General features: G+C 46.6%; 1 protein-coding gene across 1 annotated transcript; it reads left to right on the top strand.

Annotated features, from left to right (window-relative positions):
• Nucleotides 1-1,599: 1,599 nt before the first annotated feature.
• Nucleotides 1,600-26,728, top strand: OPRL1 (opioid related nociceptin receptor 1). The gene is made up of 4 exons (XM_028735460.2): nt 1,600-1,942; nt 2,524-2,776; nt 17,330-17,685; nt 23,257-26,728. The coding sequence occupies exons 2-4, from the start codon at nt 2,556-2,558 to the stop codon at nt 23,778-23,780; spliced, it is 1,101 nt and encodes a 366-aa protein (XP_028591293.1). The 5' UTR covers nt 1,600-1,942; nt 2,524-2,555; the 3' UTR covers nt 23,781-26,728.
• The last annotated feature ends 233 nt before the right edge of the window (nt 26,729-26,961 follow it).

Here is a 26,961-nt window from a genome sequence, read left to right as displayed (position 1 = left end):
AACTTGACATGAGCCAACAGTGTGACGCGGCAGCTAAAAAAGCCAATGCAATTCTGGGCTGCATCAATAGGAGCATAGCATCTAGATCAAGGGAAGTAATAGTGCCACTGTATTCTGCTCTGGTCAGACCTCACCTGGAGTACTGTGTCCAGTTCTGGGCACCACAGTTCAAGAAGGACACTGACAAACTGGAACGTGTCCAGAGGAGGGCAACCAAAATGGTCAAAGGCCTGGAAACGATGCCTTATGAGGAACGGCTAAGGGAGCTGGGCATGTTTAGCCTGGAGAAGAGGAGGTTAAGGGGTGATATGATAGCCATGTTCAAATATATAAAAGGATGTCACATAGAGGAGGGAGAAAAGTTGTTTTCTGCTGCTCCAGAGAAGCGGACACGGAGCAATGGATCCAAACTACAAGAAAGAAGATTCCACCTAAACATTAGGAAGAACTTCCTGACAGTAAGAGCTGTTCGACAGTGGAATTTGCTGCCAAGGAGTGTGGTGGAGTCTCCTTCTTTGGAGGTCTTTAAGCAGAGGCTTGACAGCCATATGTCAGGAGTGCTCTGATGGTGTTTCCTGCTTGGCAGGGGGTTGGACTCGATGGCCCTTGTGGTCTCTTCCAACTCTATGATTCTATGATTCTATGATTCTATGATTCTATGAATTTGACATTTGATATTTCAGGGAAAGCATCAAAGTAGTAATCATGGGGGAAATCAGGACTTCGTTAGGCTTCTTACACTCCAGTACATACTCTTCCCTGATTCCCCAGGTAATGCGGAGCAGTGGTTAGAGTGTTGGACTACGACCTGGGAAACCAGGGTTCAAATCCTCACTCAGCCATGAAGCTGGCTGGGAGACCTTGGACCAGTCACTGCCTCTCAACCTAACCTACCTCACAGGGGGAGAACAAGGCGACCAGCCTGAGCTCCTGGGATAGAAATGTAATCAAATGGCATATTTCTCTTCTCATTTTATTACTTAACCCCACCTGAACCAGGGGCTCATCCTGCTGACGCAGATCAAAATAATGCAAGGGAATCAGATCTTGACGTGTGTTGCAATCTATCTATTTTATATTTCTTATTTTAAAAAATAGTTTGTGGTTTAGCATTGTTCTTTTTTTAAAAAAAAAATACTTCATTTTTTGGGGGAGGTGTGTGTGCTTAGGGCCTCTAAAGGTCTCCATTATCCAGCCCTGCCCTGAGGCACTGCCAAGCAGGTGTGCAGCAGGTTACCTGCACGACTTGGCAAAAGGAGATCACGTCCTCTGCCTCCACCATCGCTGCTCCCCCAACTTTGCTGGGCGAGACTGGTCCAGAGATACGACGGGTGGTGCCACAGCAGCCGGGAGAGAAGAGGGGGAAGGAGAAAGCAGCAGACAAATGCCCCCCCCGCGCGCCCCGCTCCCCTTCCCACCCACCCCCCACAGGTGTTCCACGCTTTGATCGAAGCCTCTCTCCTCCGATTCTCCTCTCTCCAACAGCAAGCCAGACAGGTCTGCGCTGGAACGAGTATCTCGCCCGCCCCAGCGGCTGGACCTGCCTCCCCTCCTGATGACTAGCAAAAGCAAGTCTGCTCTCTCTCTCCCCCCCCCCCCGCCAGCTCCCTTCCTCCACTCCCACTTAGGTTAGAAACCTCGGAGTGTGTGTGTGTGTGTCGCGCTTCTTGGCATAACCCGCTCCCCTTCCCCAACCCCTCTCCAAGTTGGATTTTTCTTCCGCATCACATCCAGATCGCTGCTGAAGCCTCAGCTCCTCAGAGCCGTGGGGGGAAAGGCAGCCTGCGAGAAGGAGAGAGAGGGAGTTCTCTCTTTTAGGTCGGCTTTGTCTCGCTCAACTCCCTTCTCGGGGACGTCATGCCTGGGCCACGGCGCTGCTGAAAAGCAAAGACCACCCATCCCCAAAGACCTGCGTTCCAGGAAAGAAGACGTGTTCCCCAAGGTAAGCGGGAAGGTGTCCTTTGAAGTTAACCTGGTGTTGGGTTCTTTTTTGCTTGGGGTTCGGGGGACCGGAGTTGAGGCAGCTTTCGCAACAAAACCGTGCATGATGCTTTCTCCCAGATAATTGCTTTTAAGAAAAGCCGCCCCCTTTTCAGCCCTCAGCCTTGCATTCTGCGATCATTCACCTGCCAGCGTTGCGAGGTGCACTTTGAAGGGAAGGTCTCTCTGCAGCAGAAAGCAAGTGCAGGCGATGGATTATTCCCTGCATGCACGGAAAAGGGGGGCGGGCGGGTGTCTTGCCCATCTGCAGCCTCTTTCTTTGTGCAAAGGGCCGTGCGGCGGCGGCAGCGGCTGTCTTAAATCCAGCTGCAAGTCTCTTTCAAAGTCTCCCTGGCAGATCTCCTTCTTCAAGCGGGTTCGAAAGGCGTGATGTGATTAGCACGCATGCAGCGCCTTTGCAGGGATGCTGCATTCACTCCTCACGCCAAAATAATCTTGCCCCCTATGCGTAGCTGTGCCAGAAATCTGGGTTATCGCGATTAAGCCTGTGTCGTCTTCTCCCCACCCTCTCTGCACCTCCAGAGCTTGTCTGCTCCCACCTTGCTGCATCCAGCATGGACCCCCTCCTGCACATCCAAGCCGAGGATGTCTACTATATGAGGAAGCTGGTCAACGACTCGTCCCTCTGGAACCTCAGCTTGGGCGAGTGGTTCCACAATGGGACAGCGGATGGCTTCCTGCCCATGGGCATCAAGGTCACAATTGTCATCGTCTACTCCATCGTCTGCATCGTGGGGCTGGTGGGGAACTGCTCCGTCATGTATGTGATCATCAGGTAAGCCAAGCATGCAGGTGGGTTAACCCAGGAATGCGCAGCCTTCTGCGCAGAGAAGGGCTCTCTTTGACGGAGAGCTCATCGCCGCTTACCTTTGAGGATCTCTTCTCTGGCCTTTGAGAAACGGCAATAAAGGCAAGGGTTTCTCTGAGCATGTGCTAGATTCCTTTCCCTCGCTGTCTCCTAGCAGAGAATGGAGGTTTTTCTAGGCCATCAACTTGAAGCAGTGGCTTTTATGAGGTGTGTGCAGACTGTCCAGAACCCACCCAGTAGCATCGCCTTCTTCTAATCCTTACAGCAACCCTGCAAAGTAGGCCAGCGTTATTAAATCCATATTGCAAACAGCGGCTGACCACATGGGAGAAGGGTGGCCTGCTGAAGCCCTCCTCATAAGCAAATGGGTTCTTCATTTATTAGGATGCTTGCCATGGATTTGAACTGAGGACTAAGTCACAAGTGGCTTAGATCTGCAAAACAGGGCAGAAGGTCGAGGCAGCTTGGAGTGACTTTCTGGAAGGCCAATTTGTCTGCATCGGAATGGCTTGGAATGATCCAATGTGGGGTCCTCAAGGGTGTGATCATTCTGGGGAGATGGGGTGCTTTGCCTGAACATGGGAAACTCGGGTACCAATCCCTTCTTAGGCATGTGCGTCATGGGCTGGCCCTGGATGAGATAGTGTTATCTCAGGGCTCAACCAGAGCTTGCTCCAGAACCTGCCCCCCAGGAAAACTCCCCGTTTACTGCTGGATCAGAGCAAACATCCACCAGGTTTTCTCTGGGTTGATGCTTGCTCTCACTTAATACTAAAGAGTGGGATTTCTAGGGGGTGGGTGGGGGACACAGTGGGGCAAAGGCAAAACCGCTCAGACTCATGCCTAGAAAACCCAAGACAAGTGGAAAACTGCTTGGACCCATGTTTTCACATTGCCATCACTGCTACAATCATATACAAGAGAATGAACTTGGATTTGCTTTTCTTATTCCACGCACACGGCTGCATTTTCAAATACTCTTGTTGCTATTTTCAATTATGTATGTTTAAGTACTATCAACATATGGTCACCCTCATGTAACAGGTTAGTTTTTTCCCCTTAGTAATGATATGTTGCCACAATAGTGCACAGCCCATTACAAAAACCTTTAAGAAGAAAATTCTTAACTGGAGTTTGCTGCAGGTGTCCATTCCATCATTTCAATTGCATCAAATTCTCATTACTGATGCATTCATAAAACACTGCAAAAAAGAAAGAAAAGGGACTCTTGATGCAACTATACACACCGTTGCCTCAAAATTCTTGCTGTGGGGTGTTTGATATATATATACAATGATGTCCTGTGCATGGGTAAAACACAGAGCGCAAAATGGAACATGATGCAAAGATATATACACAGTCAGTTCAAGACTGGGTTTTCTGTGGGGTGTTGGTGGTCGACAGTGGGTTTTTTTCCATGTTGGGAATGGGGGAAGCATAAATGTACCGAAGGAACTGAAAATGCATTCTTCATTTGAGTTTTTTAATCACTATTTATATGCCACCTGATTAAAAAATGGTCTCTGGGCAGCTTGCAAACAATAAAACAATTCTAGACAACCCCAGTACAATAAAATAGTACTCAAATCCAGGGGAAACATTAAATGTAAACATTTTACAGCAAGGTGTAAGACGGTATAGAGAAATGCACAGTATCTTCGAAAGCAGGCACCAGATCTAAATGTCTGTGGATTTAAAGGTTCACAATCTAAAAAGATGCTGAAAAGGCCACAAATAAGGTGCCAGGAGGGACTCTTTGGGGAGGGCATTCCTATAACCGAGGGGTCACCACTTAGGAGCCCTTTCTCCTGTAGACACCTGTTGTACCTCACTTGGTGGGGGGGAGCTTGGAAAAGGGCCTTTGAAGTTAATCTCAGGATCCAGGCAGCTACGTGTGGGAGGAGGTGATCCTTCAGGTCACCTGGTCCCAAGTCATTTAGGGCTTTCCTTTGAATTAGGCCCAGAAGTGTGCTGGACATCAGTGTGTATGTTAGTCATAGAATCAAAGAACTGAAGAGTTGGAAGGGACCATGAGGGTCTTCGAGTTTGACCTCCTGCAATGCAGGGATCTTTCGCCCAACGTGGGGATCGACCCCACAACCCCACGACCCTGAGATTAAGAGTCTCATGGTCTGCTGACTGAGCTTTCTCAACAGAGTTGGGTTAGAGATCGGAGCTGGTTGCTGGTTTGCGACTAAGACAAGTTCAAAGTGTTACTATGAGCAAAGGAAGTGCATAACCGCTTCAGACCAGCTTGTTTGAAGGATCTCCTTAGCTACTCGACCACTTTTATCTGTGGAAGTGGCACAGTTTCAGGTGTTACTTTAGAACTCCCTGCTTATTGAATCAGGTGCGTGTGCTCATTATTCACTTTTCGGCACCTGCTGACAAAGATTTTTGTTTAGGTAAGCCCATGGGTAGGCAAACTAAGGCCCAGGGGCCAGATCCGGCCCAATCGCCTTCTAAATCCGGCTTGCAGACGGTCCAGGAATCAGCGTGTTTTTACATGAGTAGAATGTGTGCTTTTATTTAAAACGCATCTCTGGGTTATTTGTGGGGCATAGGAATTTGTTCATGTCCCCCCAAAAAATAGTCTGGCCCCCCACAAGGTCTGAGGGACAGTGGACTGGCCCCCTGCTGAAAAAGTTTGCTTACCCCTGGGTAAGCCTATACAATCATGTAGAAGTTGAGATTAAAACACTTAAAAAATAATACCTGTTGTTGACTTTAATTATCTTTTGGATGATTTTAAAAAACTTAATAAAAAATTCCTTCCAGTAGCACCTTAAAAAGGTAAAGGGACCCCTGACCATTAGGTCCAGTCACAGACGACTCTGGGGTTGCGGCGCTCATCTCGCTTTATTGGCCGAGGGAGCCGGCGTACAGCTTCCAGGTCATGGGGCCAGCATGACTAAGCCGCTTCTGGCGAACCAGAGCAGCACACAGAAACGCCGTTTACCTTCCCGCCGGAGCGGTACCTATTTATCTACTTGCACTTTGACGTGTTTTCAAACTGCTAGGTTGAGACCAACTAAGTTTGTTATTGGTATGAGCTTTTGTGCACACACAAAAGCTCATACCAATAACAAACTTAGTTGGTCTCTAAGGTGCTACTGGAAGGAAATTTTTTATTCTGTTTCGACTACGGCTGACCAACATTGCTACTTACCTGTATTTAAAATACCTGTTTTTAAACTGTGTTTTATTGATCATTTAATTTTTTTTATTTTGGTAAACTGCTTAGGAGTTTCATTACAATCAAGTAGTACATAAATTCTTTAAAATAATAATACGATCATGCCATCCATACCTTATTTACAGTTTTTCCCATTCTATTTTAGGCTAACTGGATTTTCCAATTCAGTATTCAGTTTTTCTACACCTTGTGGAATTAGACTTTCATGAGTAGGAAAGGAAGCCTGATCTGCCTCACTGCTGCTCATCTGACAGAGAAGAAGCAGGAAATAGAAGCACAGGCTCTGAGTGGTAGGGCTGCCATATGTCTAGATTTTTTTGGCATTTTGAGGTATTCCTGCAAAAAAATAAAAATAAAAAAAGCTCATCAACAATTTTTTGGAATATATATGGCAACTCTACTGAGAGGTCCTAGGTCACCTGCCAATGGACTCAGCCCTAACTTAAATTCAGTCCACTAGGGCCACAACCATTGGGCAGTTAAATTAGGTGATTAAAATCATAGAATCGTAGAATTGTAGAGTTGGAAGGGAACTCAAATGTCATCTGGTCTAACCTTCTGCAATGCGAGAATCGCAGCTGAAGAATCCTTAATAGAAGGCCAGCCAACCTTCAATGAAGGAGAGTCCACCAAGGGAGTCTATTCCATTGGTTCTTACCAGAAAAAACGTTATTCCTAATGTTTAGTTGGAATCTCCTTTCTTGCAATTTGAATCCATTAGTTTGGGTCCTCTGGAGCAGCAGAAAACATACTTGCTCCATCTTCTTCATGGTTTGGAACCAGGCACAATCAACATGCATGGACTCTCCTTAGCTAGAGCAGATCTTCTCCTCAGTTGTGTGGATGGCGGTGGGGCTAGGTAACAGGAAAGTATCACAGGGGGTCATGAGCTGACCAAGCCATCCTAGGGATGGGTATGTCTGTCAACATTGGTTTTCTGTCCGGGATGCGGGTGGCGCTGTGGTCTAAACCACTGAGCCTCTTGGGCTTGCTGATCAGAAGGTCGGCGGTTCGAATCCTTGTGACAGGGTGAGCTCCCGTTGCTCTGTCCCAGCTCCTGCTAACCTAGCAGTTCGAAAGCACACCAGTGCAAGTAGATAAATAGGTAACACTGTGGCGGGAAGGTAAACGGTGTTTCTGTGCGCTCTGGCACTCATCACGGTACTCCATGCACCAGTAGTGGTTTAGTCCTGTTGGTCACATGATCCGGAAAACTGTCTGTGGACAAACGCCGGCTCCTTTGGCCTGAAAGTGAGATAAGCGCCGCAACCCCAGAGTTGCCTTTGACTGGACTTAACCATCCAGGGTTCTTTTACCTTTACCTTTACCTCTCTCAGTTTCTCCTTTTTCCAATTAAATTCGGTTCTCCACATTTCTGCATCAGCTTGTGATCATTATTTTTCAAACCCTTTTCTTGCAAAGGGGCTGGTTAGGTTATTGAGAATTTATCATGTATTTACAGTGGTACCTCGGCTTAAGTACTTAATTCATTCCGGAGGTCCATTCTTAACCTGAAACTGTTCTTAACCTGAAGCACCACTTTAGCTAATGGGGCCTCCTGCTGCTGCCGCGCCGCTGGAGCACGATTTCTGTTCTCATGCTGAAGCAAAGTTCTTAACCTGAAGCACTATTTCTGGATTAGTGGAGTCTGTAACCTGAAGCGTATGTAACCTGAAGCGTATGTAACTCGAGGTACCACTGTATTTACTTGTTGAAATTCTCATTGCTGTTTTATGATGGCCAACGAATGGCAGAGTCGTCCTCTGAAGACCCTTTGCTGGAGAGTGCTGCTGGTGAGAAAGCTGCTGCGTTCAGGTCATTCTCGTGCGTTTCCCACAGATACCTGGTTGGCCACTGCGAGAACAGGATGCTGGGCCAGGTGGCCCATTGGCCTGATGTAGCTGGAATTGTCTTCTAAGGCAGGGGGTTGGGGCTGGTTCTATGGACATTGGAGAGGACAGTTGAGAAGTGATTTATAGAAAGAGGATTAGCACTTAAGACAGTTTTCCACTGTCAAACGGCTCTTACCGTCAGAAAGTTTCTCCAGATGTTTAGTCGGAAACACCTTTCTTGTTTGGTTCTAACCTTTGGAGCAGGAGAAACAAGCTTGTTCCATCTTCCATGTGACAGCCTTTTACATATTGGAAGGTGGCTATCATATCTCTTCTCCATCTCGTCTTTTCGAAAGCTCTTTTTTAAAAAATTAAAGCTTTAAAAAAATGTAACAAAAAGCAATATACAAGAATTAACATAAAAATTGAAAGAAAGAAAAGAAAGAAAAGAAAAAGAAAATACTTCCAATTGTCTGTCTATCAGCTTTCTGGACTTATGCAAACACCTTGCTCCTTTTTTCAGTCTTCAAACCCAGATATCACAAGCTCATTATCCTTTTTTTTTGCACAAAAAGTCCATAAGCAGTTTCCAATCATTAATAAAAGTCAACAATGATTTTTCTCCAATTAAACACATCAATTTTGCTATCTCAGCCAAATCCATTAATTTCAATAACCATTCTTCCACAGTAGCTATCAGATCTCCTATCAGTCTCCTCTTTTCCAGCCTAAACATACCCAGCTCCTTCAACCATTCCTCATAAGTCTTGGTTTCCAGACCTTTGATCATTTTGAACTGGACAGTATTCCAGGTGTGGTCTGACCAAGGCAGAATAGAGTGGTACTGTTACTTCCCTTGATCTTGATACTGTTGATGCAGCCTAGAATAGCATTAGCTTCTTTTTGCTGCTGCATCACATTGTTGACTCATGTTAAGCTTGTGGTCCACCAAGACCCCGTTATCCTTTTCACGTGTACTGCTAGTAAGCCTGGCGTCTTATATTTGTGCAGAACCTACTGAAATCAATTTTGTTAGCTTGGGCCCAGTTCTCCAATCTGTTAAACTCACCTTAAATCCCAATTCTATCTTCTGTGGCATTAGCTACCACGCACAGTTTGGTGTCCTGAGGTCACCCAATGAGCTTCATGGCCAAATCGGGTTTTGAACTCTGGTCTCCCATGTTTGGATTTGATATCCCGCTTTATCACTACCCGAAGGAGTCTCAAAGCGGCTAACATTCTCCTTTCCCTTCCTCCCCCACAACAAACACTCTGTGAAGTGAGAGGGGCTGAGAGACTTCAGAGAAGTGTGACTAGCCCAAGGTCACCCAGCAGCTGCATGTGGAGGAGCGGGGAAGCGAACCCGGTTCACCAGATTACGAGTCCACTGTTCTTAACCACTACACCACACTGGCTCTCCACTGGCTCTCTATTTTGTTGTTCGACGCTCTAACCACTATCTATGCTAAACCAGTTCACTGCAGCGTTGGCTTCCATCAGTTCATTTGGGTCTTTCCTCCTCTCCTATCTTACCACCGTGCTTGCGTGCACTGACAAAACACTGCAAGAAAGGCAACCTTTGGTGCAATCAGTTGAATGAGTGATTACTAGGTCTGTGCACAGCTCCTCTCCATCCATCCCATAGCCTCAATATGGTGCTCCTGAATCAGGCTAACTTTCTCTGGGACCACCCAGGGACCCCCTGACCCACCCCAGATTCAGTCCCAAAGCCATTTGGGAGGGGGGTATTTTAGAGTTTTTAAAAATAAAATAAAATATCCATGCGGAACCCTAATCCTGCAGAAAGCCATCTAATTAGATTTTAATTTGATCCTGACTTGTTTTTAGGAGGTAATTTAATTATTGTTTCATTTTATACCAATGTTATATATTTTATGTTAGCTGCCCTGAGCCCAGTTTCGGCCGGGGAGAGCGGGATACAAATAAAAGTTTATTATTATTGTTATCATTATTATTAAAATAAAATAAACATACAATCAGGACGAGTGAAGGAGACATTGCAAAATGTATTTGAAGGCAAATTGGCTGCAAGAGAAAAGTGCATTCAAATGCCGGCAGATTTCTGAGAGGATTTCCCCCCCTTTCCAATCTCTAACTGATGTGGAGATGTAGGGAACTGAATATAAGATGGAGAAAATGCGAAATTGAAACTGACAGTTCTGCCCATTCCTTCATATTACTTCTTCTTCTTCTTCTTCTTTGGCTAAGAAGATGTCTATTTTTAATAGCCCAGTCAATCATCCGCACAATTCATACTTCTGAGAAGTAATTAAATGGAAGCACTCAGGGAGTCTTGATCCCTGTTCTACCTGTTAATCTTCCTTTGGTAGCAGGTGGCAGGCGGTTCTCCCAGTCTTCTGTCTTTCCTTCTTCTCATCATTTAGCCTCCTGGGTGGGGTTCTTAAAAATCAAAAAATATCCTGAGACTTGTCTGTAGTTATGCACTGTGGGGGGGGGGGGGTTACATTCTCCAAGAACCTTACATGCTTTCTTAAACCGAGAGGGTAAATTTCAGATGTGTGTACGTGTGTGCGTTTCATCTCCAAAACAACCCGTTCATCCATTCGCCTGCATTTCCAAATCTGTTGGCTTCGTTCTCCTCTCCCTGCCTTCCATTTATTATCCTTATTTGAGAGCAGCAATAAAAGCAGCTCGCCGGCTGATGAATGCTCCTGCTGAGAAGCATTGCTCAAAATTATTCTGCAATGACGCGCTGGGTAGCTGTGTGATTGTTTGCGTCTCTCTCGCCACTCGCCTTTCTCAGCCCTGCGTGCGTTTAGAATCAAACGGAACACATTCGCGAAAGGTTTTCTCGCTTCGCCCTCCGTGGAGATACTTAGGCTCATGTACGCCTGGTCCAACTTAAAGCACACCAGACTGAAATACAATAGGGTAGCTTTAAATATCCAGTGAGGGTCTCTCTGAGGTTTCTTCAGAGAACGGCAGTACCACCAAGGCTTGTTGGACCTCTGTGCTAACCCTCCCTGCTAATTTCCCTGAATTTGCCAGGGCAAAGAAGAGGGGCTGCAGCAGGGAGGACTGAAAAAGAGAGCAGTGAGCCCCATCTTTAGAGTCTGGGTGCAATGGGAAGTGTGAGAAATGGTGTTTCCCATGCCTCCCAACCATAGCTGTCAACTTTGCCCTTTTTTTAAGGGAAACTCCCTTATTCCAAATAGGATTCCTCGCAAGAAAAGGGAAAAGTTGATAGCTATGCTCCCAACAGAGGCGGATTTAGGGCAGCACGTCTGGATCCGTTGCACTGGGCATCAATTCTTTGGGGGCGCTGCAGGGTGTCATAACTATGACATAGTGAATTGAATTGAATAGAAGGCGAGAGCCGGGGTGACAGTGATCAGATTCTGGCCAGGGTGCCACGGAAATTTGAAAGGCCAAAGTCCTCCCCTGTTCCCAACCCTTTCATTGCAACATTCATTTATTTTTTGCCTGCCCTTCACCCGAAGGTCCCAAGATGGATTACAACATTAGAACACAATACCTTGGTTCTCAAACGTCTTGGTACTCAAACAACTTGGAACCCAAACACTGCAAACCCGGAAGGAAGTGTTCCAGTTTGCAAACTTTTTGCGGAAGCCAAACGTGTTCTGTTTTGAATGTTACTCTTCTGATTTGAGTGCCACGCTTCCGTTTTGAGTGTTACGCTGAGGTCTGTCAATTTTTGCTATTTATTTTGCTTTTCTTGCGGCTTTTTTGTTTTGTTTTTGTGACTGTGTGGAACCCAGTTCAGCTACTGATTGATTGATTGTGTGACAGCAGTACGTTGTTTATTGCTTTCATTTTATGGATCAATGTTCTTGTTAGATAGTAAAATTCATGTTAAATTGCTGGAATGGATTAATCCCCTTTGCATTACTTTCTATGGGAAAGTGTGCCTTGGTTTTGGAACGCTTTGGCTTTGGAATGGACTTCTAGAATGGATTAAGTTTGAGAACCAAGGTACCACTATATTAAAACAGTTAAAAACAACATAACAACCACAAAAGCAGGGTGGGTCCTATAAATATATATCTACCCCACTGGGGTATCTCACTGAAATCTCACCAGAACCACTGTCTCTACTGCTTCATGGGCCCTACCACATGACACAGGCAAGGGAAGCATCCATTGGGATGAGGGTAAAGGTAAAGGGACCCCTGACCATTAGGTGCAGTCGTGGCCGACTCTGGGGTTGCGGCGCTCATCTCACTTTATTGGCCGAGGGAGCCGGCGTACAGCTTCCGGGTCATGTGGCCAGCATGACTAAGCCGCTTCTGGCAAACCAGAGCAGCACACGGAAACGCCGTTTACCTTCCTGCCGGAGTGGTACCTATTTATCTACTTCCACTTTGATGTGCTTTCGAACTGCTAGGTTGGCAGGAGCAGGGACCGGGCAACGGGAGCTCACCCCGTCGCAGGGATTCGAACCGCCGACCTTCTGATCAGCAAGTCCTAGGCTCTGTGGTTGAACCCACCTTTCTATTTTGTCTCAGGTGGCAAACTGGGACCTGCTGCCCCTGGTGTGGGGTTTCTGGTCTACAAAGTATTTAGTGTAATCATGATTGTGTTCATGCCCCACCAAGGCGGCAGAGAATACTGGGTCATGGCCTCGTTCCTCTTTAGGAAGAATGGTTTTTCTTGCCTCCTTATTAACTGACCTCCAAGGAAAACAGGCAGCAGAGGAGGGAAGTGGGCAGCAGGAAAACAGAGACAAATGAAGTTAATATTCTTCCAATAATCTGATCTCTAATGATGACCAAAAAGAAATTCGCTGCACATAGGAGGGATAAAATTAAATTAAATTTGAGTGCAAGGCAAGGCAAATACATTATCAGAAGCCCATCAAAGCACTCCCATGCCTTTCATTTTTCTTTGGATCTCAAGTCCTTATGCACAGACACATAGTCGCAACAGGCAACTGGAGCAAGTCAAATGCAAATGTAATTAGCACTGAGTCGATGTCTTCGTGCAGAGTAATCAAAAGCCATGCTATATATAGGAGTATGGGCAGGGCAGTGAAGCATACATCCACAAGTCAGGGAAGAGGCAAACTCCTTCTGCAAAAGACGTCCAACGGTGGATTCAGGTGGGAACGCCAGATTTAGGGTGGTACGGGCACTTCCCCCACTCAGGGTGCAGAGCCAAGGGGGTGCAAAATTGAGCAGATCAGTTCTCAAACACACAACATGTGTTGGCACTTTCTTAATGCAGCCTAAGTAGATTCTTCTAACCAGTGCTTTTTTTCCCTTAAAAAAAATGTTTAGGGGTACTCTCATTTTGACTCAAGAAAACCACCATTTTATAGTTCAAATCGGGAAAAATAAACACAGTAAATGGACAAAAGTACAAAGATTCTCAAAATGTTTGAGGGTATGTGTACCCCTGTATTCCCCCCAGAAAAAGCACTGCTTCTAAGAATATCCTTTTCATTTCTATTCAGTTTTTACATCTCTTCACATCTCTAGCTATCAAAGCATATACTATAATTTCTACTACATGGGCCACTTTTGTTGTTGGTGGTGGTGTTATGTGTTTTTTGTTTCTATACTGTAAACCACCCTGTGGTCTTCAGATGAAGGGCTGTACATACATTTAATGAAAAATAATAAAACTACTCACCAATTGTCCTAAAGCTTCACAATCTCCTTCACCACCAGGGGAAAAAAAATCTTCCATTCTGCTTTGCAATTAAGAGAGAGCTGCCTTATGACACCCAAACCGATGTTGAGACATGGTCAAACCATTTAGCTCTGGGAGGCATTACAGGTCAGCCTATTCAGCTTTCAAATACGTGTTGACGGCTGGTGATAAAGCGAGAGAATCCTAGATTAGCTTGCCCATATCTGGACGGACTGGTGCAAAAAGCCTCGCTTGTTTATTTAGATCAAGCACGGACAACATGTTCTGCAATGAATGGCGCATCTAAAGAATATCAGAAGCAAGCAAGCTGATGCTAATTGGCATATTTTAGTTGCATGTAATCAACACAATTTGTATATCAGTTACATGGATAGGGTGACAGGTGCTGGATAAAGTTGGACTTCTCAGTTCTTGGCCTCTGGGATTTTGCTGCAACAAGATTCAGTGCTGGGGCAGTGATTCTCATTTTTTTATTTTGCTGTCTGGTCGCAGGGCTTACATGCAGAAGAAGATGCAGAAGATGGCATTTCAGCAGGTGCAGGTTGTCATGAAAGCAACACCTGCTGAAATCCTTTTCTTCCACACAATGCTGTCTTTTTCACACCTACTCTGGCTTCGTGTCACACTTACACAGAGGCTATGCAAATGTTAGGATAATCAAGGATAATTATGCATCCTCATCATTAAGAGAGCAGTGGTGGGGAGTTCAGGTGCATGGTCTGGATCCCCATTGAGCCATGCCATCGATGGGTCACCCCACCGAGCCACTTTCTGCTGTGGGCAGTCAGTCTGTGTGCCTGCTCACCTGGCAGCGGTGGTGTGGTAGTTTGGCAATAACACTGATTCCAGCCCCAGGCAGCGTGCCTGACCTTACTGGCCCAACTGCTTCAAATATGCTGGACCTGATGTACACAGGGCTGGAGTAATTAGGAACCTAGGGGTCCATTAAGAACATGGGGTACACCTAGCTCAGTCGTCAAGGAGCTGTCAGGCAAGCACAGGCCATCCACAGGGCAGGAAACAAGGCACAAAAAGCAATTAGCTTCTATTCACAGAAAGTAACGACACAGCAGAGTTCCTCTGGCTCATCTTATTCAACTGGAGACATTGCTGAGACTGACCACTGGGCCTGTCTTCCCCTTCTAGGCTCTCACTCTGGATCTGTCCCAAGCAGAAAATGCTGCCTCAAGGGGGGGGGGCTCCTCCTCTGGGCCTGTCTGGCCCATTGCTGAGCAACGTGCAGGACTCTCCTTGAGCAAAGTGTCAAAGGGCGAGGAAAACCAGCAGGACTGGGACTCTGAGAGCCAGTGTGGTGTAGTGATTAAGAGCGGTAGTCTCGTAATCTGGTGAACTGGGTTCGCGTCTCCGCTCCTCCACATGTAGCTGCTGGGTGACCTTGGGCTAGTCACACTTCTTTGAAGTCTCTCAGCCTCACTCACCTCACAGAGTGTTTGTTGTGGGGGAGGAAAAAAAGGAGAATGTTAGCTGCTTTGAGACTCCTTTGGGTAGTGATAAAGCGGGATATCAAATCCAAACTCCTCCTCCTCTTCTTCTTCTTCTTCTGCTGCTGGTTAGCAATGCCAACCTCTGACTCCTCTCTTTCTGAGTCTGCACTCACACTGTGACTCTTTGCCTCTACACCTGTCCTGAAAGGGCCTCCTTCATCTGACCCACCTTGATCGCTCAACCCCCCAGCTTCTAGCACCTCCCAGCTCATCCTTTCTCCAGACTGCTCCCCAGTGTCCCACTGTCAGGAATGAGCCAGTTGCAAGCAAAGGTTTGAAGCCAACTGCAGAAAGCAGTCAAGAACAGAGAGACTTAGATGTTAGTCAGGCAAGGGAGAGCCGGCAGCTGCAGACTTCGGCTCTTCCTAACCTTGATGGGCAGGCTGATAAGGCAGGAGCTGAGAGCAGGCTAGAACACAGAAAAAGCTCATGGGAAACACAAAAAGGCACAAATAGACTCAGCCTCTCAGAACAGGAAGAGGTTGGAGCTGACCCACTAAGTCCGAAGAGTCGGCGAATGGGAGGGCTGCTAGATAGGAAGCAAAACAAGAGACATAAGAGTCGTAAGTTCAATATCTTCTGTGGACACCGGAAGGAGTCTTCGGAAGGGTCATCTTGAGTAATGATGCTGGAGGCTTTGTCGGAGCCATTTGGAGCTATCTGTTTTTGCAATAAATCCGCCTTTCTAATTACATACGCTTACTGTGTTATGAAGCTGGGAACCTGGACCCCTGACACCCACCAGCACGACTCGGGGTCTAAGCCATCGTCTTCCTTGTCATCCATGGGGGGCTCTTGGGAAGGTGTTACCCAGTATTCTTCCTCATCCAGCCAGTCCCTAACATCAGTATTGCCTACCCTGATTGGCAAAAGCTCTCCAGGGTTTCTGGCAGAGCTTGTTCCTCACTTGACCTGGGGGTGCTGGGGATTGAACCCGGGACCTGCTGCATGCAAAGCAGATTCTGCACCACTGAGCTATGGCTTTCCTCTGAATTAAAATGGCAAAGCCAGCTAGTTTAGGCATGGAGTCCACAGCTCCAGTCCCTGCTGGCTGTTGCTTTAGCAGCAGCAATGGGACCCAATGGTGGACGATTTGGTTCTGGCAGCAGGGGGGCACTACCCGCAGTCTCCGTACGTCATGCGGTGGCGGCAGACCTGCCGTGGTGACTCAGCCCAGTTGGCTCAACCCTGCCACACGAAATCTTCTTAATTGGAGTTGCTGGGGATTGGATTTGGAACCTTCTACGTGCAAAACATGTCCTCTGTCACTGAACTATATACATGCTCTTTTCTCTGGACCAACACAACTACCAAGTGAGTTTTTTTGCCTGATGACTCATGCAGTCCTCTGTGCTTAAATATATGGATGCAGTGATCAGTCCTTATTCTGGAGTCAATGAGCCCTTTCCCTTCACACACACACACACACACACACACCTGGAAATATTTTTAGCTGTTTCCCCCAACAAGGATAAAGATTAACTTAATAGTAAATAACTGGCTGTGTGCTTGTATTATTTTAGCAACATGCACACCTAGATTCATCTGGTAGCTGCACGCATAAACCACCATCAGGAAGCTGAAGAGGAACGAGACCATTTGTGATCGTAGACAGGACAGTGTAATCCTGAAATCCCTGCATCTTAAAATAAATATATGAATCTTTAAATACTGAAGCTTGAAAGACATTTTTCAGGTATCGCCGAACAATGGCAAATTAGCACAGTTGTGGAGAATACCTAAAAGGAAAGTATAATACTTTAAAATCAGGACGTGGACATGGTTAAGTATAATTATTTAATTGTACATTGAAATGGAAAATGGCTCTGCATGTGTGAAAGGAACATGGAAATTTCCACTGGAGCTAAGTAAGATCTCTCTGGGTGTCTAATAGGTTGATAATGAACCGAGAATGTGTCTCTGCTGCTCTCCCAACCCATCCTAGTTGGAATCTGTTTGCAACAATCTGAAACGGATTTTGCTTCCAACATTCCTAATTGTGGAGGCTGTTGGATTTTGAAAGGCGGGAGCTTAGCAAATTGCTCTCCAGGTGGTGCAGTGGGTCAGTGTATCTGGCTGTTAACCAGAAGGTCGGTGGTTCAAAGCCTAGGGCCAGGATTCCTGCATTGCAGGGGGTTGGTCTAGATGACTCTTGGGGTCCCTTCCAACTCTACACTTCCATGATTCTATGTACTGAACTTGGCCAATACATAATGCAATGGTTTTGGAATTCCTTGAAACAAGATTTTTTTTTTTTAAAGTAGAGTTTTAAAATGTCGCACTGAAAATCAGACCCGTTCAGCTGTTCATTTTTGGGTCTTCCTTGCACTAGGTTCACCAAGATGAAGACGGCAACCAACATCTACATCTTTAACCTGGCCCTGGCTGATACCTTGTGCCTGATAACTTTGCCTTTCCAAGGCACTGATACCTTCCTAGGTTCCTGGCCGTTTGGAAACGCTCTCTGCAAGATTGCCATCTCCATCGACTACTACAACATGTTCACCAGTACCTTCACGCTGACGATGATGAGTGTGGACCGATATATTGCCATCTGCCACCCCATCAAGGCCCTGGATATCCGCACACCCCACAAGGCGAAAGTCGTCAACGTCTGCATCTGGGCTTTGGCCTCTGTCTTTGGTATTCCCGTGATGGTGATGGGATCGACCGAGAACGAAAACGATGGTGAGTGAAATGAAATATGTTAAGAATGCAAGATGGGTTGTCTGTTTTAAAAGGTAATTATTAAAATCTATGGGGTGGTGGGTGGCACTGTGGTCTAAACCTCTGAGCCTCTTGGGAAGGTCGGCGGTTCGAATCCCTACGACGGGGTGAGCTCCCGCTGCTCGGTCCCAGCTCCTGCCAACCTAGCAGTTCGAAAGCACGCCAAAAAGTGCAAGTAGATAAACAGGTACCACTCCGGCGGGAAGGTAAACGGCGTTTCTGTGCGCTGCTCTGGTTTCGGTGTTCCGTTGCACCAGAAGCTGTTTAGCTATGCTGGCTGCATGACCCGGAAACCTGTCTGTGGACAAACATCAGCTCCCTCGGCCTATAAAGCGAGATGAGTGCTGCAACCCCAGATTCGTCTGAGACTGGACTTAACTGTCAGGGGTCCTTTACCTTTACCTTTTTATTAAAATCTATAAACTTGCTTCTTCATTCAGGCTGCAACCTAAGCACCACTTTCCCTAGGAGTAAGCCTCATTGGATTCAAGGGGACTTATGCATGAGTAGACATGGCTAGAATTGCACTGGTAGCAAACGAGTTGGATTCAATCCAACTTTGGTTCATCAGTTTCAACAGCTCTACTCTGAGTAAAATGCAGTTGAATGCTCCCCAATGTTTTCCTAAAATGCATAACTGCCACATGGACCTTTAACTTATGCCAGCCTTTGCCAACCTGCTAAAAATGTGGACCCAACGTGCAGCAGGTTTGAAAAAGGTGCGTTTTCATGTTAGGTGTCATTAGGAAATGGAAGGTGGTACACACCACTCAATATTGGGCTGGAAAAAAGACTAGAACATCATTTCCAGATGATCTGGACTAGAATACCCATCATCCTTGACCACCGGACATGTTGACTAGGCTGATGGGAATTAAAATCCAGAACATCCAGAAGGCACCAAATAGCCAAAAACTGTTGGCAGCAAGGCCTTCAGCCGTGGTTCAAAGACTAATTCTCATGACCCGGATATGCCTTAATTTATTGGTGATTGAGCCAAATAAATGACTTCCTACCCAAGGAATGAGACATCTACCAGAAATAATAGAAGATGATGCACATGTAGGGATATAGGTTCTTTCTGGAGTGCTTTGAAGATAAGAAAGTCACAAGAAAGGGCATTCCTTTCTTTTATTGTTTCCTCAACCTTCTGTGATTTTCAGCTTTGCTTTTCAGACTATACAAACACTTCAAATTCATCTATCTGTAGATAAATATTACTTTGTTGTAAAATGGTTTTGATGGGGTTGGCTGGTAAACTTAGGTGCAGCAATATATTTTTGTAGTGATTCACTATGTAGAATCAGCTGCCGGCAATATATATACCACTCACCACACACACACACACACACACACACACAGCAAAATGCCTCCATCCAGTTTTGCAATGCATATCATTCAGAAGGTGTGTGTATGTGTGCATTTGGATCAAAATGCCCCCTCCCCCATTTTGCAATCTTCAAAGGTGTGTGTGATGGTAGTGGGGTGTTTGGGTAATTTTTTGAGGGCCAACTCCTGCCACCCCACTGCCATACATAAATATCATGGCCTTGATCTAAGGGGCATTTGGGGAAAATAAAAATCTCAGCTGCCAGCCTTTGGCAAGAGTCCTGGCACAACTGCAAATCACATTGGACTTACAGAGATCGACTTAGTTGGGACTGAACCCTTGAATTCCACAGACCAAATCCAAAAAATTATGTTAACCTTTTCCTCTACTAGACTGCCCTCACTGATTCACAAGCTGAAATTCAGATTGTCAGGCAGAGGAGTTTTTCCAACCTGGGTATTTTGCAAGTCTATTGTTGCACCCTTATGTAAGATGAGGACTGGTGCTTCAGAGGGGCCCACAAAACCAAACCCTGGATCCCCAATGGAAGTAATGACATCGCAAAAAAAAAACTTGACAAGTGGGGAGGAAACAGACATGCCTGAGTTGAATTCGCAGGATCATGCCCAACATCAAAATAACCAGGTGAGCCAAACAGCCGATTCCTCTAGACAATCATCTTCAGGAATCTGGGCACTCTGTAAATCCTTTGGAAGAGGATTTTCTCAGCTCCTTTAGGATTCTCCCTCAGGAAGACCAACAAACAGTCATCAAGAGGCTCAGTCTTATGAGCCAGACATTGAAAGAGATTAAAGAATCGGAGGCAGAGACTGACAGTAGACCCAATGGCCACAACAGAATGATAACTATAGATCTGCAAATCAGGGAATGAAAGCAGCGTCAGGCAAACTTGGGGGAAGCCCTGCCACTCTCCAATTTTTCAAGCTGAAATGTCTTAGCAGAGAACTTCCCCAGTCTTCCAATGTTATCATGCAGTGTTAGGGTTCTTGTTTGTTTTTGTTTGCCTCAGTTGAATTTTGGATCAATTCCCCCACCGTATAATTAATTTTGTGTTTTGTTTTAAATGGTGATGCTTGAAAGCAATGTCTAACAGGCTAGAAGGGAAAGGTCAGGAAAGACTATGGATGTCTAGGGATGAGCAACAACCACCTGTTCATCTAGGATGATGGATGAATCTGCCAGTTTCATTTTCTCTCAGTTTATCATTTTCCCAGTCTTAAACAATTCCATTTCAGCTTGCGTCTAGGGTGAGTTATCATGAAAATTCATGTGAATTTCTGTGGCTATACACCTTTTGTTTGCAAACACGTTTCCCTAGAAAGCATTTTTCTTCGTATTTTCCCTAAATATAGGCACATTTCAATTCGTGTTATTCAGCTGGAGAACTGAATCCCATTATTTCGAAAAGGGCTAATTTTGAAAGATAAATGTGTTTCAGCTCATGTGTTTGTTTCAGGAACTGCAAAATAGGGGGCTTGGCATTCAAATGCAAAGCAAACTGAATTTCTCCCCCACCTGGTACATTCATCCCAGGTACATTTCCATATATCAGCCTCCTCCATCCTGGTCCCTTCCAGCTGTTTTGGACTACAACTCCCATCATCTCCATCCAGTGCAGCTGACTGGGACTGCTGGGACCTGTAATCCTGAAATTCTGGAGGGCATCAGGTTGGGGGTGGCTGCCCCACACCTTGGCATTGTCTGGGGGGCATGTTGCTTGGAGATGGTAAAAATCCATTTCAGCTTTGCTTCAGATGCATGGAGCTGGAATCGCTCTTTAAATGCAGCAGTGGAAATCTCTATGCAAAGCACGGCATCCTCAGAAGAACCCCGAAGCAGAGCGCCGTGAAGTTATTAGTCCACCTGTCAGCAAATTTAGCAAAGAGACGTAACTCCAACCCAGCCAGCCAGCCAGCACCCCCTCCCAATTCTGGGCATGACAACAAGTTACAAAACCAAAAGAATCTTCCGGGCTCACTAGTAAGACTAGAGGGGTCCATGTTTCCGTTCCTGACTGCTTGCCAAGTGTGAAATAATCTTGAGCTTACATGGGCTTGGCTGGTGTTTTAATGCCACCCATGACATATCGCCTGAGCTCCCAGAACAATTTGGGGAATTAAGGTGGAAGGGAAGACTTGTTCAAGCGCTTATGAAGCTCAAAACATCAGATGTTCCACTTGCCTGTGGATTAGACCTCTTGCTGCTCATTGGATAAATTTCATCCCTGGGTGTGCCTGTGTGTCTACCTAGCTCCCCAAAAATTATTGATAACATTCATATCCTTCCACAGACATCTGAAGGCAGCCCTGCATCGGGATGATTTTAATGTGTGGTGTTCAATTGTGTTGTTGTTGTTGTTGTTGTTGTTGTTGTTGTTGTTGTGTTTCTGTATACTGTACTATGTTGGAAGCTGCCCAGAGTAACTGAGGCAACCCAGTCGGATGGGTGGGGTATTATTATTGTTATTGTTATTATTGCTATTGTTATATCCCAGCACACCTCCATGGAGCTCTGCATGGAATATGTAGCTTTCTTTCTCTCTCCCCTTTTGTTCTCTCAACAACCCTGCGAAGTAAGTTAAAGTGAGAGAAAGTGGCTGGCCAAGAACCACTACAACACAGTGATTATCCAGTGTCTTTTATGGCAAATGTTCCAGATTTGGTGGATGTCAGCCATATTATGGGACTGTTGAGAGTTCCTTGGGGTTGGGGGGAAGACAATAGTTCAAAGGAAGAGGTTCTGCTTTGCATCCAGAAGGTCCCAGTTCCAATCCCTGGCATCTTCAGGTAGGACTGGAAGAGACTCCTGCCTGAAACCCTGGAGAACTGTCACCCGTCGGTGTGAGGAATGTTGAGCTAGATGGACCAATGGCTTAACTTGGTAGAAGGCAACTTCAAGGGAGAGTGGGGGATTTTCAACACTGGTCTCCTAGGTACTGGTTCAGCACTCTAACCAGTATACAACACTGGCTGTCAGGCATCAGAATAATAGAATTGTAGAGTTGGAAGGGATGCCAAGGGTCATCTAGTTCAACCCCCTGCAATGCAGGAATAATAATAATAATAATAATAATAATAATAATAATAATTATTATTATTATTATTTATTTATACCCCGCCCATCTGGCTGGGTTTCCAGCCACTCTGGGTGGCTTCCAACAGACTATTAAAATACAATAACCTATTAAACATTAAAAGCTTCCCTAAACAGGGCTGCCCTCAGATGTCTTCTAAAAGTCTGGTAGTTGTTTTTCTCTTTGACATCTGATGGGAGGGTGTTCCACAGGGCGGGTGCCACTACTGAGAAGGCCCTCTGCCTGGTTCCCTGTAACTTGGCTTCTTGCAGTGAGGGAACCGCCAGAAGGCCCTCGGTGCTGGACCTCAGTGTCTGGGCAGAACGATGGGGTAGTGACGCTCCTTCAGGTTTACAGGACCGAGGCTGTTTAGGGCTTTAAAGGTCAGCACCAACACTTTGAATTGTGCTCGGAAACGTACTGGGAATCTCAGCTAAAGCATCTGTGGCAGATGCCCGTCCAACCGTTGCTTAAAAACCTCCAAGGAAGAAGAGTCCATTACCTTCTGAGGGAGTCCCTTTCACTGTTGAATAGCTCTTCCTGTCAGAAAGTTCTTCCTGATGTTTAGTCAGAATCTCCTTTCTCACTAAATCTATTGATTTGGGTGAATTCTCCAGAGCAGGAGGAAACGAGCTTGCTCCATCTTCCATGTGACAGCCCTTGAGGTATTTGAAGATGGCTATCATATCTCCTCTCAGTCTCCTCTTTTCCAGGCCAAACATACCCAAGTCCTTCGACCGTTCCTCATAAGGCTTGATCACCTTGGCCACCCTTCTCTGCACACATTCTAGCTTGTCAATATCCTTCTTAAATTGTGGTGTCCAATAAATGGCCACAGGACTCCATGTATGGTCTGACCAAGGCAGAAGAGAGGTGTAATGTTACTTCCCTTTATCTGGACAGACATCCTCACACTGAAAGCTGAGACCCCAAAGAACTCCTAGTAGATTCAGTTCTTTACACTCGGATGGTAACATTGCAGATTGTAATACTCTTCCACCCCAAGATTATAAATGCCCCTATTGTCACAGTGAGTTTTGAATCTCTCTCCCTATAACAAATCTTCTTTTCATGGCCAAACCCTTTCTTTCCTTTTTTGCCTCTGCAGAGATCGACTGCCTGATCAGACTCCCCGAACCTGTGAATTATTGGGATCCAATATTTGGGATCTGCATATTCCTCTTCTCCTTTATGATCCCCGTCATGGTGATCACCATTTGCTACAGCCTCATGATCAGGCGCCTGAAGAACGTCCGCGTTCTCTCCGGATCAAAGGAGAAGGACAGGAACCTCCGCCGCATCGCTCGGCTGGTCCTGGTGGTGGTGGCCGTTTTCATCATCTGCTGGACCCCCGTCCACATCTTCGTCCTGGTCCGGTGCCTTGGGGCCAAGGCTGACAACGAGTTCAAGCTGGCCATCTTGTACTTTTGCACCGCCCTGGGCTACACCAACAGCTGCCTGAACCCAGTGCTCTACGCTTTCTTGGACGAGAACTTTAAGACCTGCTTCAAGAAGTTCTGCTTCCCGTCTGCCTTCAGGAAGGAGTTGCAGATGTCCAACCGCATGTGCAGTATTGCCAAGGATGTGGCTTATGCCTGCAAGAACTCAGATGGGACTAACAACCCCGCATGACTAGGCGTGGAAATCCCCATGGTACCTGTCAGCCAGCAAAGCCCGACGACCCCTACGTCGGAGTTGACTCAGATAACAGCTCTTTGAAGTACAAGTGTTTTGGCCCACAGGCAGCCAGGAGGAAGAACATATGAGAGCATCAATTTCACCATGATATAGAAAAGTGACCTCAGATTGACACTCTTCTTTCTCTCTAAAGGCTGCATTTGGTTATGCCTCTTGGATTCTGTAAGGCTACAGGTCCTGTAGACTTCGCTTGCATGCACACACAGAGAGAGACAATTTGCTTTGAAACGAAGGAGGCAATGCCGAAACGTGGGCAAGGAACATTTCACCACTATGTACAGCTTGAGTGACTTCAACAGATCATCAGGCAGGGAATCAATTGAGAAAGCGTTGCCTGGGGATTTCCTATGTGCTCTAAAAATCAAGCTTCATTGGAGCTACAGGCCAGAATGGCGTTGAGAGGGAACAATTTCCCCAAAATGTTCATGAGAACACGATGGTGCACCTTGCACCGTTCATTTCTGCCTCGAGCAAGGGAGATCCAGAAGGATCTCTTCATGCAGCCTTCAGTGGATGGGTGCATGGATACAGGATAAAGACCTGCTTGGTGTTGGAGAATGCAATCTCTTTTGCGTTTGTTTGTTTTTAATATATATATAAAGTGCACCCTCACTTCATCTGCAAAATCTCTCTAGTGAGCAACCTGAGAGGCTGCGATGATAAATATTAATCACTTTGATTAATGTACCCAGGGAGGTTTTTTCGCAATGCAGCAGCAGCAGAAGCCACGGACGGGCATAGCTAGAATGAAATCAAGGGACATCATTGAGATGCAAAGCATCCGTTCGATCAGTGACGACTAAAGGGATGAAAAATGAAGAGATGAGCTCACTCCCCTCCCCACAACCGCTCCATGTACTCCCTGTACAATAAACTGCAGCAGCTGCTGTACTTATGCCTAGCGAGTACCTAAGGACAAGCATACAGCCGAGGGCTGCTTAAATCTAATTATCCTTTCATATTGCAATGTGGATTCCAGGCAGGTTTCCTGATGGAAACCCGAGATGAAGCATTTAGTCAATTAAACCAATTCAAGTGTCTTAATGTGGAAAGAACAAATGTTTCAGGTTCATTGTGGGCGTGAAAACAGGGAATCCAAAGTGCTGCGTTGTCGGCTCTTAGGAACTCGTGGCGATCGCTGTCTTGGTGGATCACAGCCAAGGAACTGTTGGATGGCTTGGAAAGCCAGATCAAGGCTATGATGGCTGTATTGCCAGTGGCAGAGCAGCATGCCTCTAACTAACAGTTGCTGGGAGAGTGTCATTGCACCTGTGGCCTGTTTGTGGACTTCCCATAGGCATCTAGCTGGCCACCGTGGGAAAAGAATATTGGATCTGATCCATAATGCTGCTCTCATTTCCCCCCAAGTAGATGGCTGGTGGTGGACTTGCCCAGTAATTTATTCCTAGTATTTGGTAGTCAGAGACATAATGGGTGGTTGATCAACCAGCTTTTACGCCGAGTAGATCTATTGAAATTAATGGACCTAATTTAGTCATGTTCATTCATTTCAACTGGATTTACTCTGGGTAATTGCTGAGGTTGAATACCACCCTAGAGGTTCTCCCCCCCATGCAAATATCTCAATGGCTTCCTGCTAGAAAAAGGACCCATTCTGCAAAAGGAACAGTGAGGGGAGGAGTTTGCTTTCCCCCTGAAATGCTCAGGGAACAATCTGACCGACAAAGAGCCACAAACGCTCTGCAGATATATATCGATTTAGCATTTGCAGAGGCTCCAAAGAACCTCAAGATCATTGTTTAGAACTAGAAAACAAAAGAGTTTCATATGACCCTCTTTATTCCCTCGACTTTTGCTACATGCAAAATCTCATGTGGAGTTTTGTTGGGGTTTTTTTGCCTGGAGAAAAGCAGGTTTGGAAGGAGAAAGCTTTGAGCAGAGACGTGAGGAGGTGGGGTTGCACTTTGTGGAGGCCGGAATGAGGGAGAGCTGTCCGAAAGCGATAAACAGATGCTGAGCAGGAAGAGCGAGGAGAGCCCACCACCCTCACCAGGTGATGGCTTGCACAGGTGTGCTACACCTCTGCAGATGTAGGCTGGTGCTGATGACGTCCTCCAGGAACTCACCTTTACCTGCTAGTGTGAGATGGCAGGCCCTGGGTAATGTGAGAGTTGGGGAGGATGTGAGAATTGAGGAGAGGGATAGGTATGGGTGTAGCTTTCGGGAACAAATGGGTGTGGTTTCGGGAATGAATTTTGCATGTTTTTGCTTGAAATTCGTCTTTCCTAGTAGCCCTATCGCACCAGCCTCCTCTGAGCCAACCCTGGCTGCCCCCAGCAGATGCCCATGCATTCCTGCTCAGCAGCAAGGCCATCTGAAGCAGATCTGGCACCGTGGTGCAAAGATCCCCTCCGGTGTGGCTTCCCGTTTCCCAGAATTGCCCACCTTTTTTAGGGAGGACGGCGCTGCCGGCAACGCTCCCAGCTTTGCGGGGCTGGAGGAGGCGGGCAGCGGCTGGAGGGCAGCTCCTCCGGCGGGGAAGAGGCAGAGGCTGGCCGTGGTGGCTCCCGGCTCAGCTGGCCACTTCGTGCCACGGTGGCCATGGCAGGCAGAGGCTCTGGGCGTGGCGCTGCTTCGGCACGGCATGGCGGAGGCAGGTGAGGACGGCGAGCTGATGCTGGGAGGCACTGCATCCAGCCTCCGCCTCTTCCCTGGCGCCCTCCAGAACTTGGCGCCCTGCACCACTAGCCTCTATGGGTAAGACGTCCCTACTCAGCAGCCTCATACATTTACTGCCTTCTATCCAATCTCCGGACACAGGTGGCGCTGTGGGTTAAACCACAGAGCCTAGCACTTGCCGATCAGAAGGTCGGCAGTTCGAATCCCCACGACGGGGTGAGCTCCCGTTGTTCGGTCCCTGCTCCTGCCCACCTAACAGTTCAAAAGCATGTCAAAGTGCAAGTAGATAAATAGGTACCACTCCAGCGGGAAGGTAAACAGCATTTCCGTGTGCTGCTCTGGTTCACCAGAAGCGGCTTAGTCATGCTGGCCACATGACCCGGAAGCTGTACGCCGGCTCCCTTGGCCAGTAAAGCGAGATGAGCGCCGCAACCCCAGAGTCGGTCACGACTGGACCTAATGGTCAGGGGTCCCT

This window comes from Podarcis muralis, chromosome 5 (genome assembly GCF_964188315.1).
Source record: "Podarcis muralis chromosome 5, rPodMur119.hap1.1, whole genome shotgun sequence".
NCBI lineage: Eukaryota > Metazoa > Chordata > Lepidosauria > Squamata > Lacertidae > Podarcis > Podarcis muralis.
Note: the sequence above shows the minus strand (reverse complement) of the source record. Positions and strands in the feature narration are given on the sequence as shown.

Coding starts and splice junctions, on each gene's coding strand:
- OPRL1 (XM_028735460.2), top strand. CDS start 2,556: ATGGACCCCCTCCTGCACATCCAAGCCGAGGATGTCTACTATATGAGG. Junction 2,777..17,329: donor GTCATGTATGTGATCATCAG/GTAAGCCAAGCA, acceptor TCCTTGCACTAG/GTTCACCAAGATGAAGACGG. Junction 17,686..23,256: donor GACCGAGAACGAAAACGATG/GTGAGTGAAATG, acceptor TTGCCTCTGCAG/AGATCGACTGCCTGATCAGA.